Genomic DNA, 21657 nt, shown 5'->3' on the forward strand with positions numbered 1-21657 from the left:
CTGTCCCCGACCGCGGCACCGCCATCCCTAACCTTGGTGTCACCGTCTCCCCAGGGCACGTGGCCGTCGCGGAAGGCGCCGCCGCACCGGGAGCTCCTCGCCATCCCCTTCGTCTCGGCCGCCGCCCGCAAGAGGAAGAAGAAGAGAGAGGCCGAGGGCGTCGGGAGCAGCACCGACGACGACGCGGAGCGCAGGGACACCCCGGGCCGGGAGCAGGAGGACGAGGGGACCGCGGCCACCCTGCCAGCACCCGGCAAAGCCCCCCGCGGCACCGGCGGCGAGCCGGCGGTCCCCAGCCCAGCCGGGATGGAGCGGGAGAGCTCCCTGGAGCCCGGGGGTGCCGGGTCCGATCCGGCGCCGGATGCCCGCTCCATCGTGTCGGGCTATTCCACCCTGTCCACCATGGACCGCAGCCTGTGCTCCGAGGTGCAGTCGGTGGCCGGGAGCCGCGGGGAGGAGGCGGATGACGAGCGGAGCGAGCTCAGCCACATGGAGACGGACACGGAGAGCCGGGAGGGAGCCCGGCCCCGGATGGGACAGGTGGCCGGAGGGACCGGGGACGAGGACAAGGGGCTGCCCGGCCGTCCCTCCTTCAACTCCCACCGGCTGATCCAGTGCGACACGTTGGCCCGCAGGAAGCTGGGGCGGCCGCGGCCGGCGGGCGAGACCCCGGCGCCCGGCGGGGAGGAGCAGGGCTGGGTGCCCCCCGGGCGCCCCTCGCTGCGGGAGCAGCTCCGGCAGCGCCTGCGAGTCTCTGCCGACGACATGGGGGTCCGCCTGCGCCGAGCCCACTCCCCCGAGACCCGCCGCAAGAAGAGCAGCTGGCGCCGGCACACCGTGGTGGTGCCCGGTGGCCTCAAGGACCTCAACTTCAACGAGTGGAAGGAGCCGCGGGGGCTGGAGGTGGCCCCGGGACCCTGCCGTGACAAGGACTCGGGGCTCAGCAGCCTGGAGTCCACCAAAGCCCGGCCAGCGGCCACCGCCGCGGCACAGCCCGGCACTGCCGGAGAGCGGCCGGCCACCAAGAGCCCCCCCAGCAGCCCTGGCCCCCCGGCCCCCCTGCGCTTCCCCCAATGTCTCTGACCTCCCGAGACGTCCCCCCGCCCCGACTCCAGCCAGTGTTTAATTTAAGGACTCGCCTTCGTTCTTGTATTTAATTGTGCTCTGGACAAGCTGCTGTTATTTAACGAGTCTCCGCGCTGGGACAAAGCCACCTTGTCCCCCCCGCCCTGTGCTTTGGGGACCGGCAGGGTCCCGTGTCACAGCCCACCCCCATCCTCAGGTCCCCCGGCCCCCGGGCAGTGCCAGGAGGGTTGGAGGGGACTCCTGGGGACAGTCCCCACCCCAGGCGGTGGTGGCCCTGCTGTCCCCGGCCGCGGCGCTGCGAAGTGCGGGCGCTTCCCTGGGTGCTGCGGCTGCCCTTGACGGACGCCCCCCCACCCTCCCCTACCTCCCGGCGGGGACCCTGGGGACCCTTGGGGACCTTGGTGCCATCGCGCTGACCTGGGTGTGCCGCGGGGTCTGGGCTCTGCGCCGGGGCGGCCTTTGGCGCGAGGGGATGGGACCCCCCCCCCGGGATGGGTGTTTGCACGGGAGCGGGTGTGACGAGGCGGGGGGGACACTGCTGTCCCCTGCACTGCCACCAGCTGTGGCCACCATCAGCTCCCGGCACGGCACGGCACGGCATGGCCCCCTCCCCAGCCCCGCTCCCCTCCGTACCCCCCCGGCCAGAAGCACTTTAGGAAGGGGGTGCGGGGGCTGTCGGGGTGGGGGGGACACACGGCTGGGGTGGGGGGGGCACAGGGACTCCCAGCCTTGGGGCGCTGGCACACATGGGCCATGGGCTCTGGTGGCCGCTGCCGGGGCCACGGTGTGGGGGGGGGATGCGTGTGTGTGTGTGTGTGTGTGTGTGTGTGTCAAGTCCCGTCACTGTTTCGCCGCGTCGTTCTCATCCGTTATGCAAATATTCGCTGTAAAGTTGGGTTTGTTTTTTTTTCTTTTCTCCCTCTTTTTTTTTCTTTTTTTTTTTTGTAAATATTGTCTCTGACTGTGTAACATATTACAAAGGATTTATAAGGATTTTTTTAAAGAAGTTTTGCTCGGCGGGAAGGCCGGCCCCCACCCAAGGGACGCGCTGGACCAGTGATGACTTTTTAAACCCTCCTGCATGTGGCCCTCCCCGCCCCCCACCTTCCCCCCCCCCCCGCCCCCCTGGCGTGTTGTACGAGTGGGCCGCCGAGTTGGTATATGCAAAACTGCAAAAAAAAAAACAAAAAAAAAACAAAAAACAAAAACCAACCCAACCGGACCCCAAAAAAACCCACCCGGCTTCGGACACTGCCCCCCCCCCCCCCGGCCCCCTCCCCTTCCAGTCCCGGTCTATATATTGGAAATAAACTGGTTATTCGAGGAGGTGGTTTCCTGCTGTTATTGCTTCCCCTGCTTGGGGGGGGGAGAGTGTGTCGTCAATATATGGGCCCCCCCCACCCCACCCAATTCCCTGTGGGCAGGGTCTGGAGCACCATCAGCATCCAGGGAAGGATTATCCCATTTTTCTATGAATCCAGGGGGAAGGAGTTGGGCACCCCCCCCCGCCCCCAGCACCCCCTGCCCCATCCCCGGGGGGATGTGGGACCGGGGATGTCCCACCCCCCATCGCAGCAACGCGGCAAGAGACAAACCTGGGGAGGGAAAAAAAGGTGCCAGAGAGGAGGGAAAAAAAAAAAAAAAAAAAAAAAAAAAGTACTTTTATTAAAGCCAGACACTCTGATAGAAAAGAAAAGTAGTAAAGGGAAAAGAAAAATAAAAAGCAACCCTTTCGTCATCGGAGTTTGCGAGTTACAATGGTCACGTTGCGCACAGAACTACCCATGGCATCCACGGCGACACAGGGACAGCGAGGGGCACAGGGCGGCGGCGGCGAGGGGCCAGCCCCCCCCCCCCCGCCAAAAACCCCCCCCCCGGCCCCCGCCTCCGCCCTGTGCAAGGCCTTTTTTTTATTTTTTTTTGTTTTGTTTTTTTCAGTTCTTTTTTTTTTTTTTTAATCTTTTAAAACAGTTCACAAGAAAGTTCATGCTGAGAGACACACGACGTTGTAGAAACCCCAAAACAGCCTCTAAAGAGTAATTAGGAATTACTTTTTTTTTTTTTTTACTTTTTTTTTTTTTTTTTTGTCCTCTGAAAAGTCGTAGCCTTTTTTAAACAACATCCAGACGAGTAAAGCGGGGTGCGCATGCAGCGGGCGCCTCCGACACATGCACGATGCAGGCAGCGCATTTTTTTTTTTTTTTTTTTTTTTGGTGATCATTTTTGCAACATTTTTCCTTTTTTTTTTTTTTTTTTTTCCTTTTTATGCTTTTCCGGTTTAAACCAGACTCTAGGTTTTGTTTTTGTTTTTTTTTAATCTTTTTTTTTTTTTTTTTTTTTTTTTGTCCTCTTGCTTCAGCGAAGGCACCGGGGCTGGTGCTCCCGGAGGGTTTGCATGATGCCATGAAGGGACGGACGCACACGCGCAGACACACGCTCACGGAGGAACCAGCCTGATGGGCAGCACGGGGATGGGGAGGGGGGGGCCGGGGGGGGGGGGAAGAAATGGGTGCAAACCAGCACCGTGCACCCCCTCATCCAGCACCGTGCGCCCCCCTTTCCCAGCACCGTGCACCCCATCATCACCCATCACCGTGCACCCCATCACCCTGCTCTGGAGGTGGGGTGGGGGGGGGGGGGCCCCACGGCGGTGACACCTGGGAGGGTGCTCCCGGCACCCCCCCGGCAAAGCTGGGGTGCAGCAAAGGGAATGGGGATCTCCCCCCCCCAAAAAAAAAAAGAGCTTGCTCCCAGTGGGATGGGTGTCATGGAACACCCATGGGTGCTATGGGGATGGGGCTGCACTAACTACAGGCCCCCCCCAACCCCTTTGCACCCACATCTGTGTCCATGGGGGGGGGGGGAGCTGGTGGCACTTGTCCCCCTCACACCCCCCAGGACAGAGAGGTGGCAGCGGGGGCTGCCTGCGGGTCCCCTCCATGGAGGGTGGCACGTCCAGCCCCGGGGGGGTTGTGGAGTGGTCGGGGCGGGGGGAGCTGGGGGGAGAGGGGGAACAACACCCCCCCGCCCCCCCCCCATCCCGGCCGTAAGAAGCTGCGGCTTTGCTACAGTGTTTTCACTTTGGTACCAAGAAAAAAAGAATTTAAAAAAACCCAATTAAATAAAAAGCATCAAGTGAGTGCTATTGCTGCTGGGGGGGTGGGGGGGGCTGTCACCCGTTGCCGGGGGGGGACCCAGCCCCTTCCACCCCCTGCTTCAGCGAGGGATGGGGCAAGGGAGGTGCTGGACGGGGGCCACCAAGCCGCTGGGGACCGACCATCTCCAAATCACGAGGAGCTCTAGACTAAGCAGGGAAGAAAATCCACCCCCTAATATACCAGACGTGAAGAGATTTATTTCTTTTCTTTTCTTTTTTCTTTTAAATATTTATATATATATATTTATATTACGTATATTATATATATATAATATGTAAATATATTTTTTAAAACAATATAAAATGTTAAGACACTTCACTTAAATGTAAAGAGTTGCTTTTTGCAATCCAAAGAAATTGCATCATGATTATTATTTTTTTTTTGAAGTTTTTTCTTTTTTTTTTCTTTCTCTTTGTTATTCAAAAAAGGCTCGTTCTTCTGTACAAAAATGATCGATATACAAAAAAAAGACGGGGGGGGGGAGGAAAAGAAGAAAAATAATTAAAAAAAAAAAAACCCAAAACCCAAACAAACCAAACCAAACCCAAAACCAAACAACCCAAAACCGAAAAAAACCAACCCAAGGACGAACTAGCCAACGAAAGGAGTGATTCGATCGCGCGTTGCGCTGCGCTGGCGGCAGCGGCGGGGACCGGCACACGCGTGTGCGCACACACGCACTCGCACACGCACACGCACACGCGTGCACCCCCGGCTGCGTGACGGGGGGTGGCCGCGGGCAAGCACCGCCCGGCCACGCACCCCGGGGACCCCCCGGGTCCCCCCCGGCTGGGCAAGGCCGGGGCTGCTCCCCCCGGGGAAGGACCGCGGGGGACACCGCTGCGGCGTGGGGTCCCCAACGGCACCTCCCTGGGAGCGGGGGGCTCCGGGGACCCGTCCCCCCCCTTGCTTGTCCCCAAGGGCGTTTGGCGCTGGGGGAGGGGACAGAGGTCCGGCAGGGCGTCCCTGTGCGGCCGGAGCCCCCCCGCCCCCCCGAGCATCACAGCATCCCTCTGCCCCGGCCACCACGTAAAGTGCTAGGTTCCGACGCGGGGGCGGCGGGCAGCCCCCCCGCCGACCCTTTTCCGCCTCCCCCTATTTTACATCCTCGGCCTTCGGCCTCTCCGGCCCCCCCGGCCCCCCCTCGGCGCCGCCCCCGGCTCCCTCCTCCCCAGCCCTCGCATCGGTCCCCGACCTCGGAGGGAGCCGGGGCTGGCGGCCGGCGGGGGGCCGGCGGCAGTGACACCCCCTGGGGATGTCCCCGACCCTTGGGCCGGCGAAGGACGCAGCCCGGCCGCCGTGCCACCCGCCGCCCGCCGCCGGGACCCGGCCCTTGCGCCGAGCGTCCGCTCCTCGGGGGTGGTCGGCGGCACCGGGATGCTCGGCGGCGGGGGGCGAGCGGGAGGGTCGGGGGGCATCGGGAGCGTCTTCGGCAGCCGCTGTTTCCCACCTTTCCGCGGTGGGACGGGCGCTGCCCGCCCGGGCAGCCGCGGGGTCGGGCGCTGCCCAGTGTCCTCCCGGCTCGAAGCTGGTGAAACTGGTGGAGTGAAGCTCTGAGAGCTCTTAAATAAACAGAAAACGGCGGGGGGGCGAGGGGAGAGGGGAGAGGGAGGGGGGAGAAAAACCAAACCAACAGCAACCCAAAGGAACCGAAATGGAAAGGAAAAAGGAAAGGAAAAAGAGAGGGGGGAAAAGAGAGACAAAAGAGAGAGAGAAACAGAAAGTGGCTTGGTTGGCCATTGCGGAGCGAGATGGGAGACAGAAGTCGGGCCGTGGCGGAGCAGAGGCGAGACACGAGTCGGGCCGCGGCGGAGCAGAGGCGAGACACGAGGTCGGCCACATTGGAGCAAGACATTGAAAAAATAAATAAGGAAATAAATAAATAATAATAAAAAAAAAAATACAGGAAGAGAGGGACGGGTGGCGATCCCTCCAGGTGCCTCAAGAAGACAAGTCCCAGGGAGGAGGAGCCCAAGGAAGAGAGAAGCCCGGCCCCGGGAGCAGGAGAGCGGTTGGGCGGAGCTGGCAAGGATGCTCAGAATGAGATGGAGGAGTTCCTTGCCCCAAAGGAAGTCAATACGGGGATGGATGTTCTGCCAGATGCGGGTTTTTCTGAGACCGCGGGGGAAGTCTCACTAGCCTCTTTAGATGGTCTAGCGGCCTAGAAAGAAAAGCAAGATTCAAGGAGGAGGAGGAGGAGGAGAAAGGGGAGGAAAGTCAAACAGTTTCTTTAAAAGAAGACGGAAAGAACGGGAAACGGAAGCGGGGAGAAAAAGAAAATAGGAAAGGAGAAAAAAAAAACAACAAAACAACCACAACCAAGAACCAAACGGGAGTTTGTTCAGAAGCAGCATTGAGTTAGGCCTGAGGTCAAGCAGCTGGAAAAGGTCCACCACAAACAGAGCACGAGATGAGCTGGTCCCACGCGTTACTGGACGGGAGGGGGCCGTCCCCGAGAGGAGGAGGAGAGAGACGAGAGAGAGACGGACGGACGGACGGACGGACGGGCACGTGGACGGACAGGCACAGACAGAGGCGGGCGGGCGGAGGGGAGAGGGGAGAAAGGCGGGAGGGGGACAAGAAGGGCAGCGTTAGAGCGGGCGCCCACCGCCGAGAGGTGACAGTGCCCCCCCGCCCCAGGTCCCCGGTGCCCACCGCCCTGCCGTGGTCACCACTGGCGGTGCCATGACCCAACCCTACCGCAGTGAAGGGAGCCGGGGAGGAAGGATGCTCACAAACCCTCCCGGAATGGGGAGAGGGCTCCTCCAGCCCCCGCTCGCCCCCCACCGCAGGGGGGTGGGATGCTGGGTAGGGGGGTGGGCAGGGAGACACGGCCAAATCCTGCACAGGGAGGGCAGCGAGGACAAAAGCGTCATGGAAAACTCCTGGTCTGGCCACTCCAGCGTGGGCACCGGTGGGCGCAAGGCGCTGGGTGACCGACGCTGCCATGGGATGCTCTGAGGGGGGGCGAGGAAGAGCACGGTGACACGGGACAGCCGGGGCTGTCCTGGGGGGTCACCTCCGGGGAAGGGGACTTGGTGGCCTCCCTGGGGTGCCTGGGGCCAGGAGATGCTTCCCGGCCCTGCGGGGCTCCCGGCTCAGCCCCTTTGGCTGGCATTTCTCCGCCCTGGAGAGAGGGGAGAACGAACCCCGCCGGCCCTCCCCGATGCCGCGGGGGGGGTGAAAAGCCACGTGCCGCCACGTATGCTGGTGGTGGTGGGGGGGGGGCTGGCAGGGAGACCCCCATCTCAAGGACAGACCCTTCTCGGGCACCATCAGCACCTGCACGGCTCCAACTCAGCGCTGGAGCAGCCGAGGGGGGCGGGGGGGCGCTGAGCCCTTTTGCCAGAGCCTGGGGGCGGGGGGGGACGGGACGAGATGCCCATTTTGCTCATGCGACATTCCTCCGAATTGCACGAAATCCCCCCCCTCAGCGCTGGGTAGCTGGGAAAAACCTTCGGTGCTTTATCCACCAGGGTTTACGGATCCAACAGAATGAGGAAAATCGGGTTTATTGGGTGGTTTGTTAACGCCGGGCCCAGGGAAAGGGACGGAGACACAGAGCGGGGAGGGGAGGATGGGGGGGGACCCGCTCCTGGCGCTGCAGCCCACCGCGGGGCTGGGGGGTGGGAGGGGAGGGCTGGGAGGGGGGGGAGGAGAGGCAAGGGGGAGGTGGGGGGCAGCGAACTGGCTGTGGCTACCTCGCCTGTGGCCACCTCGCCTGTGGCCTCAGGAAGCCAGAGAGCCACCGCCAGCACCGGGGTGTCAGCGAGGACAGAGGGGAGCGAGCCCCGGGAAGGAGCGGTCCCCAGGGATGGGAGAGGGCTGGGTGGTGGGCTGGAGGGGGGGGACACACACCATCCCATCCCAAAGCGCTCCTCTTCCAGCTGCTGTGGCCCCCCCTCACCTCTCCCCACGCTGCCGGGTCCCCCGGTACCATCACGCCCCCCCCTACCCGTGACACCCCCCTCCCGGAATGAGCTGCTTCTGCGGACACGGTGTCGCGGTGCATGGAGGGTCCAAAAACCTCCCGGGAGGGGCCGGGCAGCCCCAGCCCTGGGGGGAAATGGAGCCCCGCGGAGCCCCCGCGCCAAGCCCGCGGCTCTGCAGGGCCCAGCTCCCTGCCCAAAACGTTCTGCAAGGCGATCTCGGGGTCCCTCAGGGTCCCTCGGGGCCAGGGGACCAAGGCTGGGGCTCAGCCCTGTCCCTTAGGGCAGCGGCGGCACACGGGGCTGGGGGACAAATGACTCCGGCTTCACACCGCGCTCGTAATGAGTTTGCCGCTCTCAGCGCAAAGTCATGTCCCCGTCCCCAGCAGACGGCTATAGAAACAGCCACGGACGGGGGCGAGAGCCCCTCCTGCACCCCACCAGCCGGGTGCCCAGCCCCACCGGGCTCAGCCAAGGCGAAGGGAGACCTCGAGAGAGCCCAGTCCCCGAAAGCAGCACCCACAGGGTCTCCCCTGCCCAGCACCCGCACCCTGGCCCGCTACGAGCCAGCGAGGGGGATGCTGCGGCCGGGACCAGCCTGCGGCTTGGCCCTGGTGCCAGGAGAGCCGGCGGGGCCGGTGCTAGAGATAGAGTACCTGCTGCTGGCCCTGGATCCGCATGTACTCCATCCGCTGCTTTATGTGCTTGCTTTTGTCCGGGCTGCCCTGCTGGCTCTGCTTCAGCCGGGACGCCGGGTTCACCACCTTCATGGCTGGGATGGAAACGCCACCGCTCTGTCGGGACAGAGAATTTGGGGAAAGGGTGTTAAAACCGGCAGGCGAAAGCCCACACCGGCACCGTCGGCAGCTGGGCATCGCCAGCGCTGGGCGTCGGGTGCCTGGAGCTGTGCCGAGCTCCCGCGGCACCACCGTGCCATCCCTGCCCGGACAGCCCACGGTGGCAAACCCAGGCAAGGACGAGGCCACCGGCTCCATGTGCCAAAGGAGCCCTCACCGGGCAGCACTTTGGCCAGCTCAGAAACCAGCCAGCACTTACCGACAGCCACCACTGCAACGCAAACAGGGAGTTGGGGGCAAACACCGGGAGACGGAGGGCAGGGGGGAGCATCCGCGCCGGGACAGGGGGGCACGGCCAAGAGAGAGGAAAAGAGGCGACGGCAGGCAGAAGCAGATTCCAGGTGGAAACGGCGGCAGTGGGAATACAGAGCTTTTTATTAACTAGCTGTGCGCAGATGGAGATACAAAGACTCGCCAGAGCAGCGGTGCGTGTCGGGGGGAAGCGGTACCTGTACACACCGCCCGTGGCACTGCAGGTCCCTAAAGCGCCCGCAGGGGAGCCCGGGCAGCGCCACACGCCCGGGGCACCCAGACCCCCTCCCTGCCATCACCGCTGCCTCCTGCCTGCCCCGGCCCAGCCTGGCCCAGCTGCTGCTGGCAGCACAACCCGTGCAGCCCCAGGGACGCGTTGCTGCCGCCCGCACTGCGCCGCCGGCGGCAGAGGTTACGGCAGCGGGGCCAGGTCAGTACATCGGCGCAGGCACAGCCCTCTGCCCTGCCACCCTCCGTGCTCCCGCGCACGGGACACGGGGACTCCTGGACCCCACAGCACAAGGAAATCGGGTTCCTGCTCGCACCGCACCTTCCCCAGCATCCCGGGCACAAGCACTGCACCCCAGCCTTGGCCACCCGCTCGCGGCGTCCCTGAAAGCTGCCGCAAGACCTGTCTTCTCCCACTCTGCTTTCGGCACCGACTGAGCCGGTCCCGGCCACGCAGCCTCTCCTGAGCTGAGCTTTGCTTTCTGCATCCCCACACATGTGCCGGCTACAGCCGTAAACCCATCCCGCAGCTCCCCTCCCGCTCTGCCAGGCTCCGGCGGTGCAGCGGGAGCCAACAACGGGAGAAATTGCAGCTACACCCACTTGATGGCCCATTCACCCAGCGCGAGCACCGCGACGGGGCCGCGGCCACGCTGAGAACCGGGGCTGAGATAATTGCTGCAAATGAAAAAGGAGATTTATTCCCCAGCGCTGACTGTTAATAAAGGAGCAGGCTGACGCGGGAGCGGCTGAGGGCCTTTTCCCCCCTCTTTTCCCAGCTATTCAGCTGCCGCGGATTCCAACAGAAACCAATTTGGATGGCTTCGGGGAGCCCGCGCTGTGATTTAATTAGGAGAAACAGCTGCTGCTTTGCAGCCAGGCTCAAACTGCAGTTCGTTAGCACAGCGCTTCTGCCAAACGGCACGGTGAGGAGCGCCGCTCCCTCGCCCAGCGCACCCAGCCCTCGCCGGCCCCAGGGGACGCTCACCGCCGGCCCCGTGGGATGCTCATTGCTGGTCCAGCGACCCACCGAGCAGCGTGCTCAGCCCCAAAAACTGCCAGGGCAGACGATGCTAGCTTAGCCAGGGTCTAATTCGGTGCTAGTGCATGGCAAGGGATGGGCACCAGGCGGCACCGGCACCAGCGAGGGGCAGACGGTGGCATCGCCTGCCTTCACGCTGCCGCCTCCGCTGCCTGCACTCCCCAAACCCGTCCGGAGTGATGGGGAGAAAAAGGAGATTGGTTTTCCACCTTGGCTCTGCCTGGAGGTAGAGTCACAGAGAGGGAGCAGGTAGAGGTGGAGGAAGAGAGACATCAGAGTGAGTCCGGGGCAGAGCACAGCAAGAGGGATAACAGAAAATAAACCTGCGGCGTGTCGAGGGGGAGCTGCGGCTTGGGTAGCAGAGGTGGCTTGGTCTTGCTCGGAGATGGACTCGCGGAAGCGTCGTCTTTGGCCTGACTGAGGTCCAGGGCGGTCCCATCGTCACAGCGACTGTCTCTGAGATCCCCCACGCCTTCCCTGGTCTTCTCGCCGGCATCCTTGGATCCTGCCTGTCCTAGCAGTTCTTTCGGGAATACAAATTCAGCCGAGGGATGGCTGCTGATCTCGCTGATGGTTATTTCCAGCTCGCGGATAGTTTCTTCCAGGCTATCCAGTCTCTGGTACGTGCCTTCGTAAATCTCCTTGCTGCGCGGAGTCATGGAGCGGCACGGGGACAACTGCCCTTCGCTGAGCCCCTCCATCGCCTTCCCCCCGGCCCTGGCGTCCTCGGCACCGCCTTCGCCCCCGGCAGCCGCAGCCACGTCACCCCGGCTTGGCGATGCCACACCATGGCTTGGCTTTGAGAAAGCAGCGACCTGCTCCTGGGGATGCTCGGCCGGGGACTGTCCCCTTCCCCGCGGGGCCGGGTCCCTGCCCGGGAGAGACCTGGGACTCGGTGCTGGGCAGGCTGGGGCTGGCGAGCCGCCCTCCCTCCGCGCTTGTTTGCAAGCCCCGGCGGAGTCTCCAGGAGGGAGCGATGCCTCTCGCACGCTCTGCCTGGCTCCTCCGCGGGGGTCCCCGTCACCGCAGAGCCGGGGGACGGCACCGGAGGAGGGGAGCATCGCCTCGCCAGCTCCGGGACCCGCTGGTTCCCCCCGGGGACAAGGAGGCTGTGCAGCCAAGGGACCTCGGTGAGATGTCTTGCCGCTGCCTTCTTGCCTGTCGGCAGCGTTTGGCGCAGCGTCCCCTGCTTCTCCCCCCATGGGGCAGCTCCCTTTATGCTTTGAGAAAGACGGGACCTCGCTGGCTGCCGGAGGGAACCTCCAAGTCTCTCCTGCCGCACGGGCACGGCCCCGAGACGGGCTGCTCGGGGGCTGCGGGGCTGAGCCTGGAGGGCACCCAGCTGCGGACGGAGACTTTTTGGAGCTGCCAGGAGACAGGCGGCATTTCCTTCCCCCCTCGGGTCTGAGCTCCCCTCCTGCTCCTCCGCAGCCGGCCGGGTGCCCGTGCTCCGAGCAGCCCCTTTCCACCCACGCCTCCGGTTCGGCTTCGGGGGACGGCGGTTCGGACACCCACTCGGTGAGCACAATCTGCGGGAGGGAGAAAGCCCTGCTCCCCGGGGCGGCCAGGGCCAGCGGCTCCTAGGTAGAGAATTCAGACAGATTAAGAGCCGGGGCAGAGCGGTGGGAGGACGCGGGGAGCTGCCGGGGGGCACTACGTGTCCGCACACCCCATTCCTGGTGCCTCCGGGCATCGCAGTGCTGCAGGGAAGTGTTTGGCCGGGAAGGGAGATGCTCGGCTCCCTCCTGCCCAGCCCTGACATCCCGTGGGGACCCACAGCACGGACAGGGATTGCTTTTCTACTGTGCTTACGGCCACCTGGCTCTGGGAGATTTTGGCAATAACTTGCCTGGAGTCTTTAGCAAAAATGAGGGGGTGTTGCTGCACCTCCCGAATGCCTTTGGAAACCCCGCTGCCACAGTCCGGCTGGGATTTCTCCCATGCTGGTATCAACTGGCACGGCACTGGTGCAAGAGCACCCTCAGGGGCTGCTCGGCCCCGCCGGACGCCGCTGCGATGGGGACGAGCCATCGCAAAGCAGCTGCCAAGGGGCACCAGACCTTTAAAAGCCTGAGCAGCAAGAAGTCACCTGGAAAACGCTGCCCTTCCTCCCCCAGCCCTCTGCTCCTGTCCTGGGGGAGCCGTGCAGTGCCCGGGGGAGCAGAGCCAGCCGTGCCCTCCGCGGAGGGGAGGGAAGGTGAGCTGGAGGGATCCCCGGAGCTGCAGCCATGTCTGCCCCGTGCCCAAGCCCTGCCCTGGCGGGGGCTCTGTGTGCAGCCCTCACCGTGGCCTCACGGCAGAGCGGGGCGATGGTGGCTACGCCACGCCGCTGGGTGGCACAGGACGGGCAGCGGGGACGCGTGCCCTGGCTCGGCGTGTCTCACTCGTGCCCCAGCCCTGGGGTTGGGGGTCTCAGTAGCACCGGGGCAGAGAGGGGGGAAACAGGAGTGCTGGGATGGCTACGGAGCTCCGGGTCCGGAGCTGGACCCGTCCAAGCCCTGGGAGAGGGCTCCTTGCCCGCAGGGACAGGAGATGCTGCTCTGGGGCAGCCAGGCTGGATTCAGCCCTGGTGCTGGGTCTCCAGGAGAGGGGAGGGACCCAGCGGGACCCCAGCAACGTACCCAGACCCCCATCAGCGGCTGAGCTGCCCTGGACGAGGCAGAGCTCCCCTCACTCGGTGCTTTCTGCCGAGGGGCTCGGCGGCACCCTCTGTCCTGCTCCTGCCCCTTTGCCCCCCCGCCCCAGGCACCCCCTGCTCCCTCCCATCCCCTCTCCGGGCACCTTCCTTTCCTCCTGCTCCCTCCATCCCAGAGCCCAGGGCAGGAAGGGCCGGGAAAGAGCTGGGCTGTGCCCGCTCAGCAGCCGGGAGGGCTGATGGGGCCAAGCCCGAGCGGGTCCCAGTAGCCACCAACCTCCTGTCCGGCCCTTCGCCCTCCTCCCGCATCATGCACGTGGAGGGGGTGTCCCTGCGCAGGGCACATGCATCGCCCGCCACGGTCCCCTTCCAGTGACGCCCTCCCCGGCCACCCAGTGAGAGCGGCGAGCCCTCCCCGTGCCCTGCCCGGTGCGGTGCTGGGGGGGACCCTTCCTTCCTCCCATCCGCCTGCCTGCGGGATCCGGCCCTCCCGGCAGCCGCCGCAGCCCCCCGGGCGGCTGTCGCATGGGTTAGTGCTCAGTCCGGTGCCGTGTCAGTGCCGTACACGCAGCGGCGGTGAGCGAGGCAGTGGAGAGAAGCCATTAGTTTGTTAAATCAGAGAAAGAAGCAGAAGTGAGTTGAAAAGAAGTGGGAAAAGGAGGTGGTTACAGTGCAGCCCGTCAGCAGGAGAAGGGATCGTCGCTCGGAGCGAGCTGTTACCTTCCATCCTTCGGCTGCAACGGAGGCTCCGTTGGGCCACAAGTCTGCGTGCCCAGGGGAGACGGCAGCCGCGAGCGGATCGTAACGGAGCTTGGGAAGGAAAGGGGAGGCAGAGCTTCTCTGAAACACCTGGGGAGTCAAACACGGGGGAGGGGGTTGGAGGAGGGAGGCTTGGGGGTAACGACAACGCAGCCCGTGACCACAGGGATGCTTGCCAGGGCCAGCCAGGACCAGGATTCGGCAACCATCGGCAGAGAGGAAAACATCGGCTGTTCTCATTAGCCATGAGGCATCTCCGTCCCTTTGCTGCCTGCAGCATTGCCGGTGCCCTGCCTGCAGCATCGCCGGTGCCCCTGCTGGCAGCATCGCCGGTGCCCCTGCCTCCTGGGGGAAAACCAGTGGGAAAAACCATCCACAACCCCCTTGGGCACCTTGACCACAGCAAACGGGGGAGGGCACAGGGGACACACAGCTTTGGGGGGGTTCAGAGCCTCAGGACGGCGTCTCGGGTGGGATCTCTGCGGGGTGCCCTGTGCACAAAACCCAACCAACCTCCAGCTGAAGCTGCGCAGCGTTAAAAAACAAGTGGGTTTGGCTTAAAGCCCAAGACGGGGTGGAAGTGAGGAAGAGACGGTGAACCAGGCAGGCAGCACCTGGACCCGGCGAGGGGTCCGGCAGGGTACAACTGCTCCACGGTGCCCGTCCCCGCGGCATCGCGCTCCTGCTGGGAGACAGGCGAGGAGGGGGAAGCGCAATGCTGTGCCGGTGCTTGGGATGTCATTCCCCAGACCCGGTCCCAAGGCGGTCCCCAGGAGCAGCCACACGTGAGCGGACAGGGCAGGGCGGGCATCGCCCCCGGTGCGGGTAAGCTGGGGCATCCCGCAGCCCCTCCCGCGCTCACCTCCAGCTCCGCAATGATGCGGTCCTCGTCGTCGTCGTCTTTGATGGCAGAGGCGATGATGGGAGGGGTGGACGCTGGCCTGACCACCTCCGACACCGTCCGTCTCAGCTTCACCTGGGGCTTCTGGGTCTCCAGCTCCTCCGACTCGGCCTTCTGCAAGGGGGGAGCGGGGTGGTGAGGGGTGGGGGGCACTGGGAGCTGGTTTTGCCGATGGTGACCCGTTCAGTGCAGCCCAGCAGCCTCCCCGTGGCCCCTACCTTCATAAAACCGGGCTCCTTCTTGCTGGTGACGATGACTTCGCCGCTGCGGGTTGTGGTCAGCCCGTGGGACGAGGGGAAGCTCCGGCGCGGAGGGGGAGGTGGCGGCGATTTGGAGGGTTTCTCGGTCCGGTACCGTGGCACCGTCAATTCGTCTGGACACAAATGATGCTGTGAGGGCACGAGACTTTCCCTGCCCCTCTACTCCAACACCCGAGGCTCCCCCGCTGCCTCCCCGGGCACAAACCTCCCCCCCGGGGCACCACTGCTCAGCCCAGGGAGACCCGCTGGTGACACGCAGGATCAGGCCCCCACCATGCCCGGGATCCGGAGGTGGACCCCTGCCCTCCCCACGCCGTACCTGAGCCCCGGCGGCCGTTGGGGTCCCCTTTGCCCCCCGACTTGGGTGCGTGCTGCGGCTTGGAGGGCTTGTGCTCGGGCGTGGAGGCGGCGCTGCCGCTGCCCGTGCCTTGCTTGTGCTTGGCAGCGAACTCCAGGTCGGGGATGGCCTTCATCAGCTCGGCCTGTGTCTCCTCCAGGAGGCGGTTGATGTCCTTGGCGCTGTACTGGGTCAGCGCCGCCCGCTTCTCCTCCCAGTCCCGCTCGGCAGCCTGCGGAGGGACGGCAGAGCCCCCTGCAGCCCCCGTCCACGCGGCAGCTTCTCCTGCCTTCGCAGGCAGGACGGGACCCACCGCTGCCCCCCAACCTGCCGCCGAGCCCCGGAGGGGTGGGGGGACCAGCACTGCCCCTTCCCCACGCTGCACCCCCCCCGCGATGTGCTCCCGAGGCTGCCAGCGTCACCCGGAGCTCCCCACCCTCCACACACCCCATCGGCTACAAACCCAGCACGGAGGAGGATAGACCCAGCTCCTGTGCCCGGTTTCAGCTGGGGGACACAGGGATGGACCCTCTAGATGAGCCCCCCCAGCTGAGGAACCCACCCCCAGGCTCTCACCTCCACGGATACGGCTTTGTCCGCGCTCTTCTTGCTGGGGGTCTCCGGGGCCGTCTGGGTCTTGGCAGGGACCATCTCCGGAGCTCGGGAAGGGTTATTGCTCTTGGAGGGGTGGGTCTGGGTTTGGGGGGGGCTGTGCCCAAAGCCCGGCATGCCCAGGGTCTCGGTGACAGCCGGCAGGTGGTGGAGGCTCACTGGGGGGCTGGTGGGCATCTCCAAATCCAGCCCTTTGCTGAAGTCCGTCTCGGGGGCCACCTTCTTGGGGGACTGGCTGAGGTTGCTGGGGGAGGTCCACACGCCCTCGTCCACTTGCCTGCCAGGGACAGAGCGAAGGCGCTGGGTGGCTGTACGGCACGGGGGGGGGCGACTGCGCCCTCCCCACGCCACGCCACAAAAAACCTGCCTTCCTGCAGCTCTGCATTATATGGCTGAAGGTTTACGTTCTCTGATGCACCTTTCCTGAGAGGACAGGCTGAGAGAGCTGGGGGGGTTCAGCCTGGGGAAGAGAAGGCTCCGGGGAGACCTTGGAGCCCCTTCCAGTCCCTAAAGGGGCTCCAGGAAAGCTGGGGAGGGACTCTGGAGCAGGGAGGGGAGCCATGGGACGAGGGGGAAGGGTTTTAAGGTGAAAGAGGGGAGATTTAGCTGAGATCTCAGGCAGAAATTGTTTGCTGTGAGGAGGGTGAGCCCCTGGCCCAGGTTGCCCAGAGGAGCTGTGGCTGCCCCATCCCTGGAGGGGTTCAAAGCCAGGCTGGATGGGGCTTGGAGCAGCCTGGGCTGGTGGGAGGTGTCCCTGCCCAGGGCAGGGGGTGGGATGGGGTGGCCTTTAAGGTCCCTTCCCACCCAAACCGTCCTAGGATGTGTAGGAAGGGGTTGGAGTTGATGCCGCAGCCTCCCTTGGAGGAGCACACGAACGAGCTCCTCTACCTGGCTGTCCATTTTCATGAACCTTGGAGGAAACTGAATCCCTCCGAATCCTGCCCCTCTGTCAGATCTGCCTGAAATTGCCCTTTGGATTCAGGAGTCATTAGGGCCGGGGAATGACAGGTAGGCAGATTCAGACACCGCGTGATCACACAAGCTCATTTCCGTAGAAAATCAGGCTAGCAATGAGCCCGAGGCGAGCCCGGAGCCGGAGCAGCGTGGCCGAGCCGTAATCCATCCCCAAAGGACTCGTAATGGGAAGAGGCAGGTGGGCTCAGCCGCGGTGCACGGCCCCGCCTGCCACTACCCTGAGATCTGGAAGATGATTTTTCTCCAGCAGAACGTTTTTTCTGCTCCTCGGGAAAGGGATTTCCGCTCGCGCCGAGGGTTGTCTTTCTATTGGGGTACACGGCCATGCTTTTTTTCAAGGATAAGGAAAAGTTAGTTTAGAAAGAGGGGTTCCCACAGGCACACTGAACACTGAGGACATTTTTTAGTTCCTCAGCAGAAAAATGAGGCTTTTTTTCAACAGCCCTTGGGATTTGCATCCGTACAGCGGAGAGGACACCGGCACGCACGCAGAGGGCACCGGGACAACTGAACGGACCATCAGTGTCCTCCAGGGTTCTCACGAGGGGCAGAAGATGTGATTATTTGGGGGAAAACAGGGCGAGCGCCGGAGGGCTGCGGGGCCGGGGCGGCGGCGGGGGGGGGGCTCACCTGCGGATCTGGGCGAGGGTGTCCGTCACCGTCTTGCAGCGCTTGAGCAGACCGTCCAGGCGGTTCGGCTCCTCCTTGAGGAACTTGACGGCTTCCACCTCCACCCGCAGCACCACCCGCATCTTGCTCTGCAGGCTGGGGAACTGGGCTGGGGTGGGTGGGAGAGCGGGGGGGTGGTCACCGGGGGCCCCGCCGTGCCAGGGGACACCATGCCCCCCAAAACCACCACACCCGCGGCAAGGGCACCCCGCCAGATGGAGCGGGGTGAATCCTGGGGAGCTCCTGCTCCCCGTGCCCATCATCCCTCCTCTGTCCACCCGCAGGCACCGGTTGTAGTCCCTCAAGGTGCCCCCCCCTCCACATCCGTGGGCACCAAACACTGCTCTGGAGGTGGGGGCTCGGTACCCAGGACCCTGGGGGCTCGGTGGCAGGGGGTGACGCAGAGCAGGTTGCTCCTGGCTCCCTGGCCAGTGCTCTGCTCGCCATCACGGCTTCTCGGCATCAGCCCGACCCTACAGAAAGGCTGCGGGAAAGCGGAGCTGCTCCCACCTCTGCCCTGTGCCCCCCCCGGCCCTCCCCACGGCTCCCCCCGGCCCCTCTTCTTGCAACCTCAGCGAGTGCTGCCAAATCATCGTTCAGGGAGCCCTGCCACTTCCAATCAGTGTCTCCTCGGGAAAAGCAGGATGGGGGCAGGAGGCTGCAGGAGCAGCAAAATGAAGGGCAGCGTCCACGGGGGTGGGCGAGGGCCATGTCCCCCGGGACAAGGGCTGGCAGCAGCCCCGAGCTGTGTGGGGGGGACTGGGAGAGACTTCGCAGGGCTGTCCTGGGCAGGCAGCAGAGCAAACAGGGGCAGCAGCAGGGGCAGGGGGGTGCAGCCTTCACCCCCGCGGCAGCCCAAAGCCCACGGGACACACGCAGGGCACGAGGGAACCTCCCCTGGGGACGCAGCAGGACACCCCGGCAGCTGCAAACACCCAAAGCCAGAGGCAACGGGCAACCTGGAGCATCCCGCAGGCGCGGATGGAGCAGGGAGGTGCCACCCAGCCCCGGACCCGGACACCTCCTCACCCTTGAGGTCTGTCAGCGTCTCCCCCAGCTGCTTGAGCACCACCGCCTTCTCCTCCAGCTCCTGCACCGGGATGAGCCGGTGGTTGTGGGCCAAATCCTTCTGGATCTTCTCCACCGACTTCTCCAGGTCACTGTGAGCACAGGGCAGGGGTGTCACTGCTGCTCGGGGACGCCGGTGAGCCCCAGGGGTGGCCAGCCCAAGAGGTCCCCAGGCGGCAGAGGGGAGCTGGGCTGGGGACACCTCCATGCTGGGTGTGCGGTCAAGGATGTGACCCGGCACCGTGCGGAGCTGCCGATTTACACCCATGAGGGACATGGCCCATCGAGGTCAGCGTGCAAGGACCCCCTCCCTCCCCGCTGCCATGCCCGGCCCCGGCTCACTTGAGCTGCTGGGTGATGAGCTCCTCCTCGTTGAGGTACCGCAGCCGCTCCTCCTCCACCAAGCTGCGCTGGCGCTGCAGCGGGTCCTCGTGCTTGCGCATGGTGTCCGTCACCCGCACGCTGATCTCCGTCTCCGTCCGTCGCAGCATCGTCTTCACCGTCTCTTGGTTCTGCAGCTGCGGGGGCGAGGAGGTGGGGGGGGGCTTCAGGCTGGGCAAGATTCTCCCCCTCAATGGGGACCGGCGTGGGGACAGCTCTGAGCTCCCACACCCAGCCCCACGCAAGGTCACCAGGAGCGGTGACCTAGGGGCACAGCCTAGCTGGAGGTCAGTGACGAGTGGTGGTCCCCAGGGGTCAGTACTGGGCCCAGTCCTGTTCAATATACTCATCGATGACCTGGATGAGGGGATGGAGTGCACCCTCAGCACGTTCGCCAATGACACAAAGCTGGGGGGGGTGGCTGACACAGCAGAAGGTTGTGCCGCCATCCAGAGAGACCTGGCCAGGCTGGAGAGTTGGGCGGGGAGAAACCTTGTGTAATTCAACACGGGCAAGGGCAGGGTGCTGCCACAGGGAGGAACAACCCCCCCACACCAGGCCAGGCTGGGGGTGACTTGCTGGAGAGCAGCTCTGTGGAAAGAGACCTGGGAGTCCTGGGGGACAACGGGATGACCATGAGCCAGCAATGGGCACTTTTGGCCAAGAAGGCCAATGGCATCCTGGGGGGCATCAAGAAGAGTGTGGCCAGCAGGTGGAGGGAGGTTCATCCTCCCCCTCTGCTCTGCCCTGGGGAGGCCACGGCTGGAGCACTGGGGCCAGTGCTGGGCTCCCCGGTTCCAGAAGGACAGGGAACTGCTGGAGAGGGGACAGCAAAGGGCCACCGAGATGCTGAGGGGACTGGAACACCTCTCTGATGGACAAAGGCTGAGGGATTTGGGTCTCTTTAGCCTGGAAAAAAGACGGCTGAGGGGGGATCTTATCAACGCTTATAAATACTTCAAGGGGGGGTGTCAGGAGGATGGGGCCAGGCTCTTCTCAGTGGTGCCCGGGGACAGGACAAGGGGTAACGGGCACAAACTTGCCCCTGGGAAGTTCCATCTCAACAGGAGGAGGAACTTCTTTGCTGTGAGGGTGGCAGAGCCCTGGCACAGGCTGCCCAGAGAGGTGGGGGAGTCTCCGTCTCTGGAGACATTCCAACCCCGCCTGGACGCGTTCCTGTGCCACCTGCTCTGGGGGACCCTGCTCTGGCCGGGGGTTGGAGGGGATGATCTCCAGAGATCCCTGCCAACCCTACGATTCTGTGATTCTGTAAAGGGGGATTTTTCCTGCTCCAGTGCTGGAGCCACCCCAGTAAGAGTTGGGACGGGATGGGGTTTACCCCCCACCCCGCCTCTCACCGGGTACCCACCTGCAGCTTCTTGAGCTGCTGCAGCTGGTTGCGGAGGTCGCTGGCGTTCTGCTGCAGGTCGTGGAGGTGCAGCTGCATGTGCAGGCGGGTGATGGCCGTGGGCTGCCCCGCCGGCGTGCTGGTGGCGGAGGGCGGTGGGGGCGCGGGCACCGGTGTCCCCATGCCGCTGCGGCTGGTCGCTGCAGGGTGGGGGGCAAGCAGAGGCTGCTGAGGGCACATCCCCCACGCCGGGGGAGGCTCCAGACCCGGCTCCTCCTCTGCTTTCCTGGGAAAACCTTCTGTTCCCCACCCTCTGTTCCGTTCTGGGTGGGCTACCCACTACCCCACGTTGGCTCCGAGGAGAGGCCACCCCAAAGCTGTCCCTTAGCAAGGCCAGGGGTCCTGCTGGTTGCCAGCATCTTGGGGGGGCTACAGACCCCCCAGTCCTGCACCCAGCCCCAATCCTGGGACTCCCAGCAGCCGCGGGCGGAGTGGGGGGGTGCTGTGGGGCAAGGGGCTGGCTCTCCAGTCACTTACACGCTGATGGGGGGGTCCCACCGTTGGTGGCTTCAGTCTTCTCGCTGCAATGGAAGAGAGAAATGGAGCGAGCGTGCACCGGGCACCTCCGTCCCCACCGGCTGAGGGGGCCGCAGGGGCACGGTGGGGGCTGGCGTCCCCCGGGGGGGCGGGGGACAGGACTCCTTACCTGGGGGTCTCGGCCTCGGAGCCGCGGAGCAGCGCGCTCTGCACCAGCCCCGTCAGGCTGGCGATCTGCTTCTCCATCGCCTCCATCCGCTCCCTGCCCGGGGGGGGGAGAGAGGGGCCGGGTGAGGGGCTGGCTCCGGCACCGCGGGCACCGTCAGGCTTGTCCTGGCCCCCCCCGAACCCACCCCCCGGGTCCCTGCAAGCCCCGGGAGGGACGCTGGGGAGGCAGCAGCACTGTTGTCACCAGCTATATCCCCCCCTCCGCCATCATTCCCTCTCTCTTCTTGCCTCCAGCTGCCCCCAGTCGCTCCCCTCAGCCCTGCACAATTTGGTGCTTCATCCCGGGCATCTCTGCCGTGGCGATGCTGGGGCAAAGCCTTCCTCCACTCTTCCTCTACCTCCCCAGCTGCACCGAGGGACGACCCCCCGAGCAGCAAAGCTCGTACCTGTGTGTG

At 64.5% G+C, this 21657-nt stretch overlaps 2 protein-coding genes across 16 annotated transcripts in view; one reads left to right on the forward strand and one right to left on the reverse strand.

The window, feature by feature from the left end:
• The window catches only part of ARHGAP23 (Rho GTPase activating protein 23), a 40453-nt gene extending 37529 nt beyond the window's left edge, over window positions 1–2924 (forward strand). For 5 of the 6 annotated variants that reach the window (XM_063354642.1, XM_063354641.1, XM_063354640.1 and 2 more), the window contains one exon: window positions 55–2924. In XM_063354642.1, the coding sequence (XP_063210712.1) occupies window positions 55–1083 (1029 nt within the window). In that variant the 3' untranslated portion in view covers window positions 1084–2924. The remainder of the gene's footprint in view (window positions 1–54) is intronic. The other variant, XM_063354645.1, reaches the window with a different exon arrangement.
• Window positions 2925–4558: 1634 nt separating this feature from the next.
• The window catches only part of SRCIN1 (SRC kinase signaling inhibitor 1), an 83263-nt gene continuing 66164 nt past the window's right edge, over window positions 4559–21657 (reverse strand). For 3 of the 10 annotated variants that reach the window (XM_063354649.1, XM_063354648.1, XM_063354646.1), the window contains 14 exons: window positions 21204–21296; window positions 21035–21078; window positions 20519–20697; window positions 19111–19286; window positions 18730–18860; window positions 17662–17809; window positions 16021–16333; window positions 15427–15676; window positions 15066–15220; window positions 14809–14961; window positions 13908–14036; window positions 10876–12132; window positions 8830–8967; window positions 4561–6405 (listed from right to left, as the gene is read on the reverse strand). In XM_063354649.1, coding sequence (XP_063210719.1) covers window positions 6280–6405; window positions 8830–8967; window positions 10876–12132; window positions 13908–14036; window positions 14809–14961; window positions 15066–15220; window positions 15427–15676; window positions 16021–16333; window positions 17662–17809; window positions 18730–18860; window positions 19111–19286; window positions 20519–20697; window positions 21035–21078; window positions 21204–21296 — 3292 coding nt within the window. In that variant the 3' untranslated portion in view covers window positions 4561–6279. Of the gene's footprint in view, window positions 6676–8829; window positions 8968–10875; window positions 12133–13907; window positions 14037–14808; window positions 14962–15065; window positions 15221–15426; window positions 15677–16020; window positions 16334–17661; window positions 17810–18729; window positions 18861–19110; window positions 19287–20518; window positions 20698–21034; window positions 21079–21203; window positions 21297–21657 lie in introns of all 10 variants that reach the window. The other 7 variants (XM_063354651.1, XM_063354653.1, XM_063354654.1 and 4 more) reach the window with 5 other exon arrangements.

The sequence above is a fragment of the Chroicocephalus ridibundus genome, chromosome 17 (assembly GCF_963924245.1).
Source record: "Chroicocephalus ridibundus chromosome 17, bChrRid1.1, whole genome shotgun sequence".
NCBI classification, from domain to species: domain Eukaryota; kingdom Metazoa; phylum Chordata; class Aves; order Charadriiformes; family Laridae; genus Chroicocephalus; species Chroicocephalus ridibundus.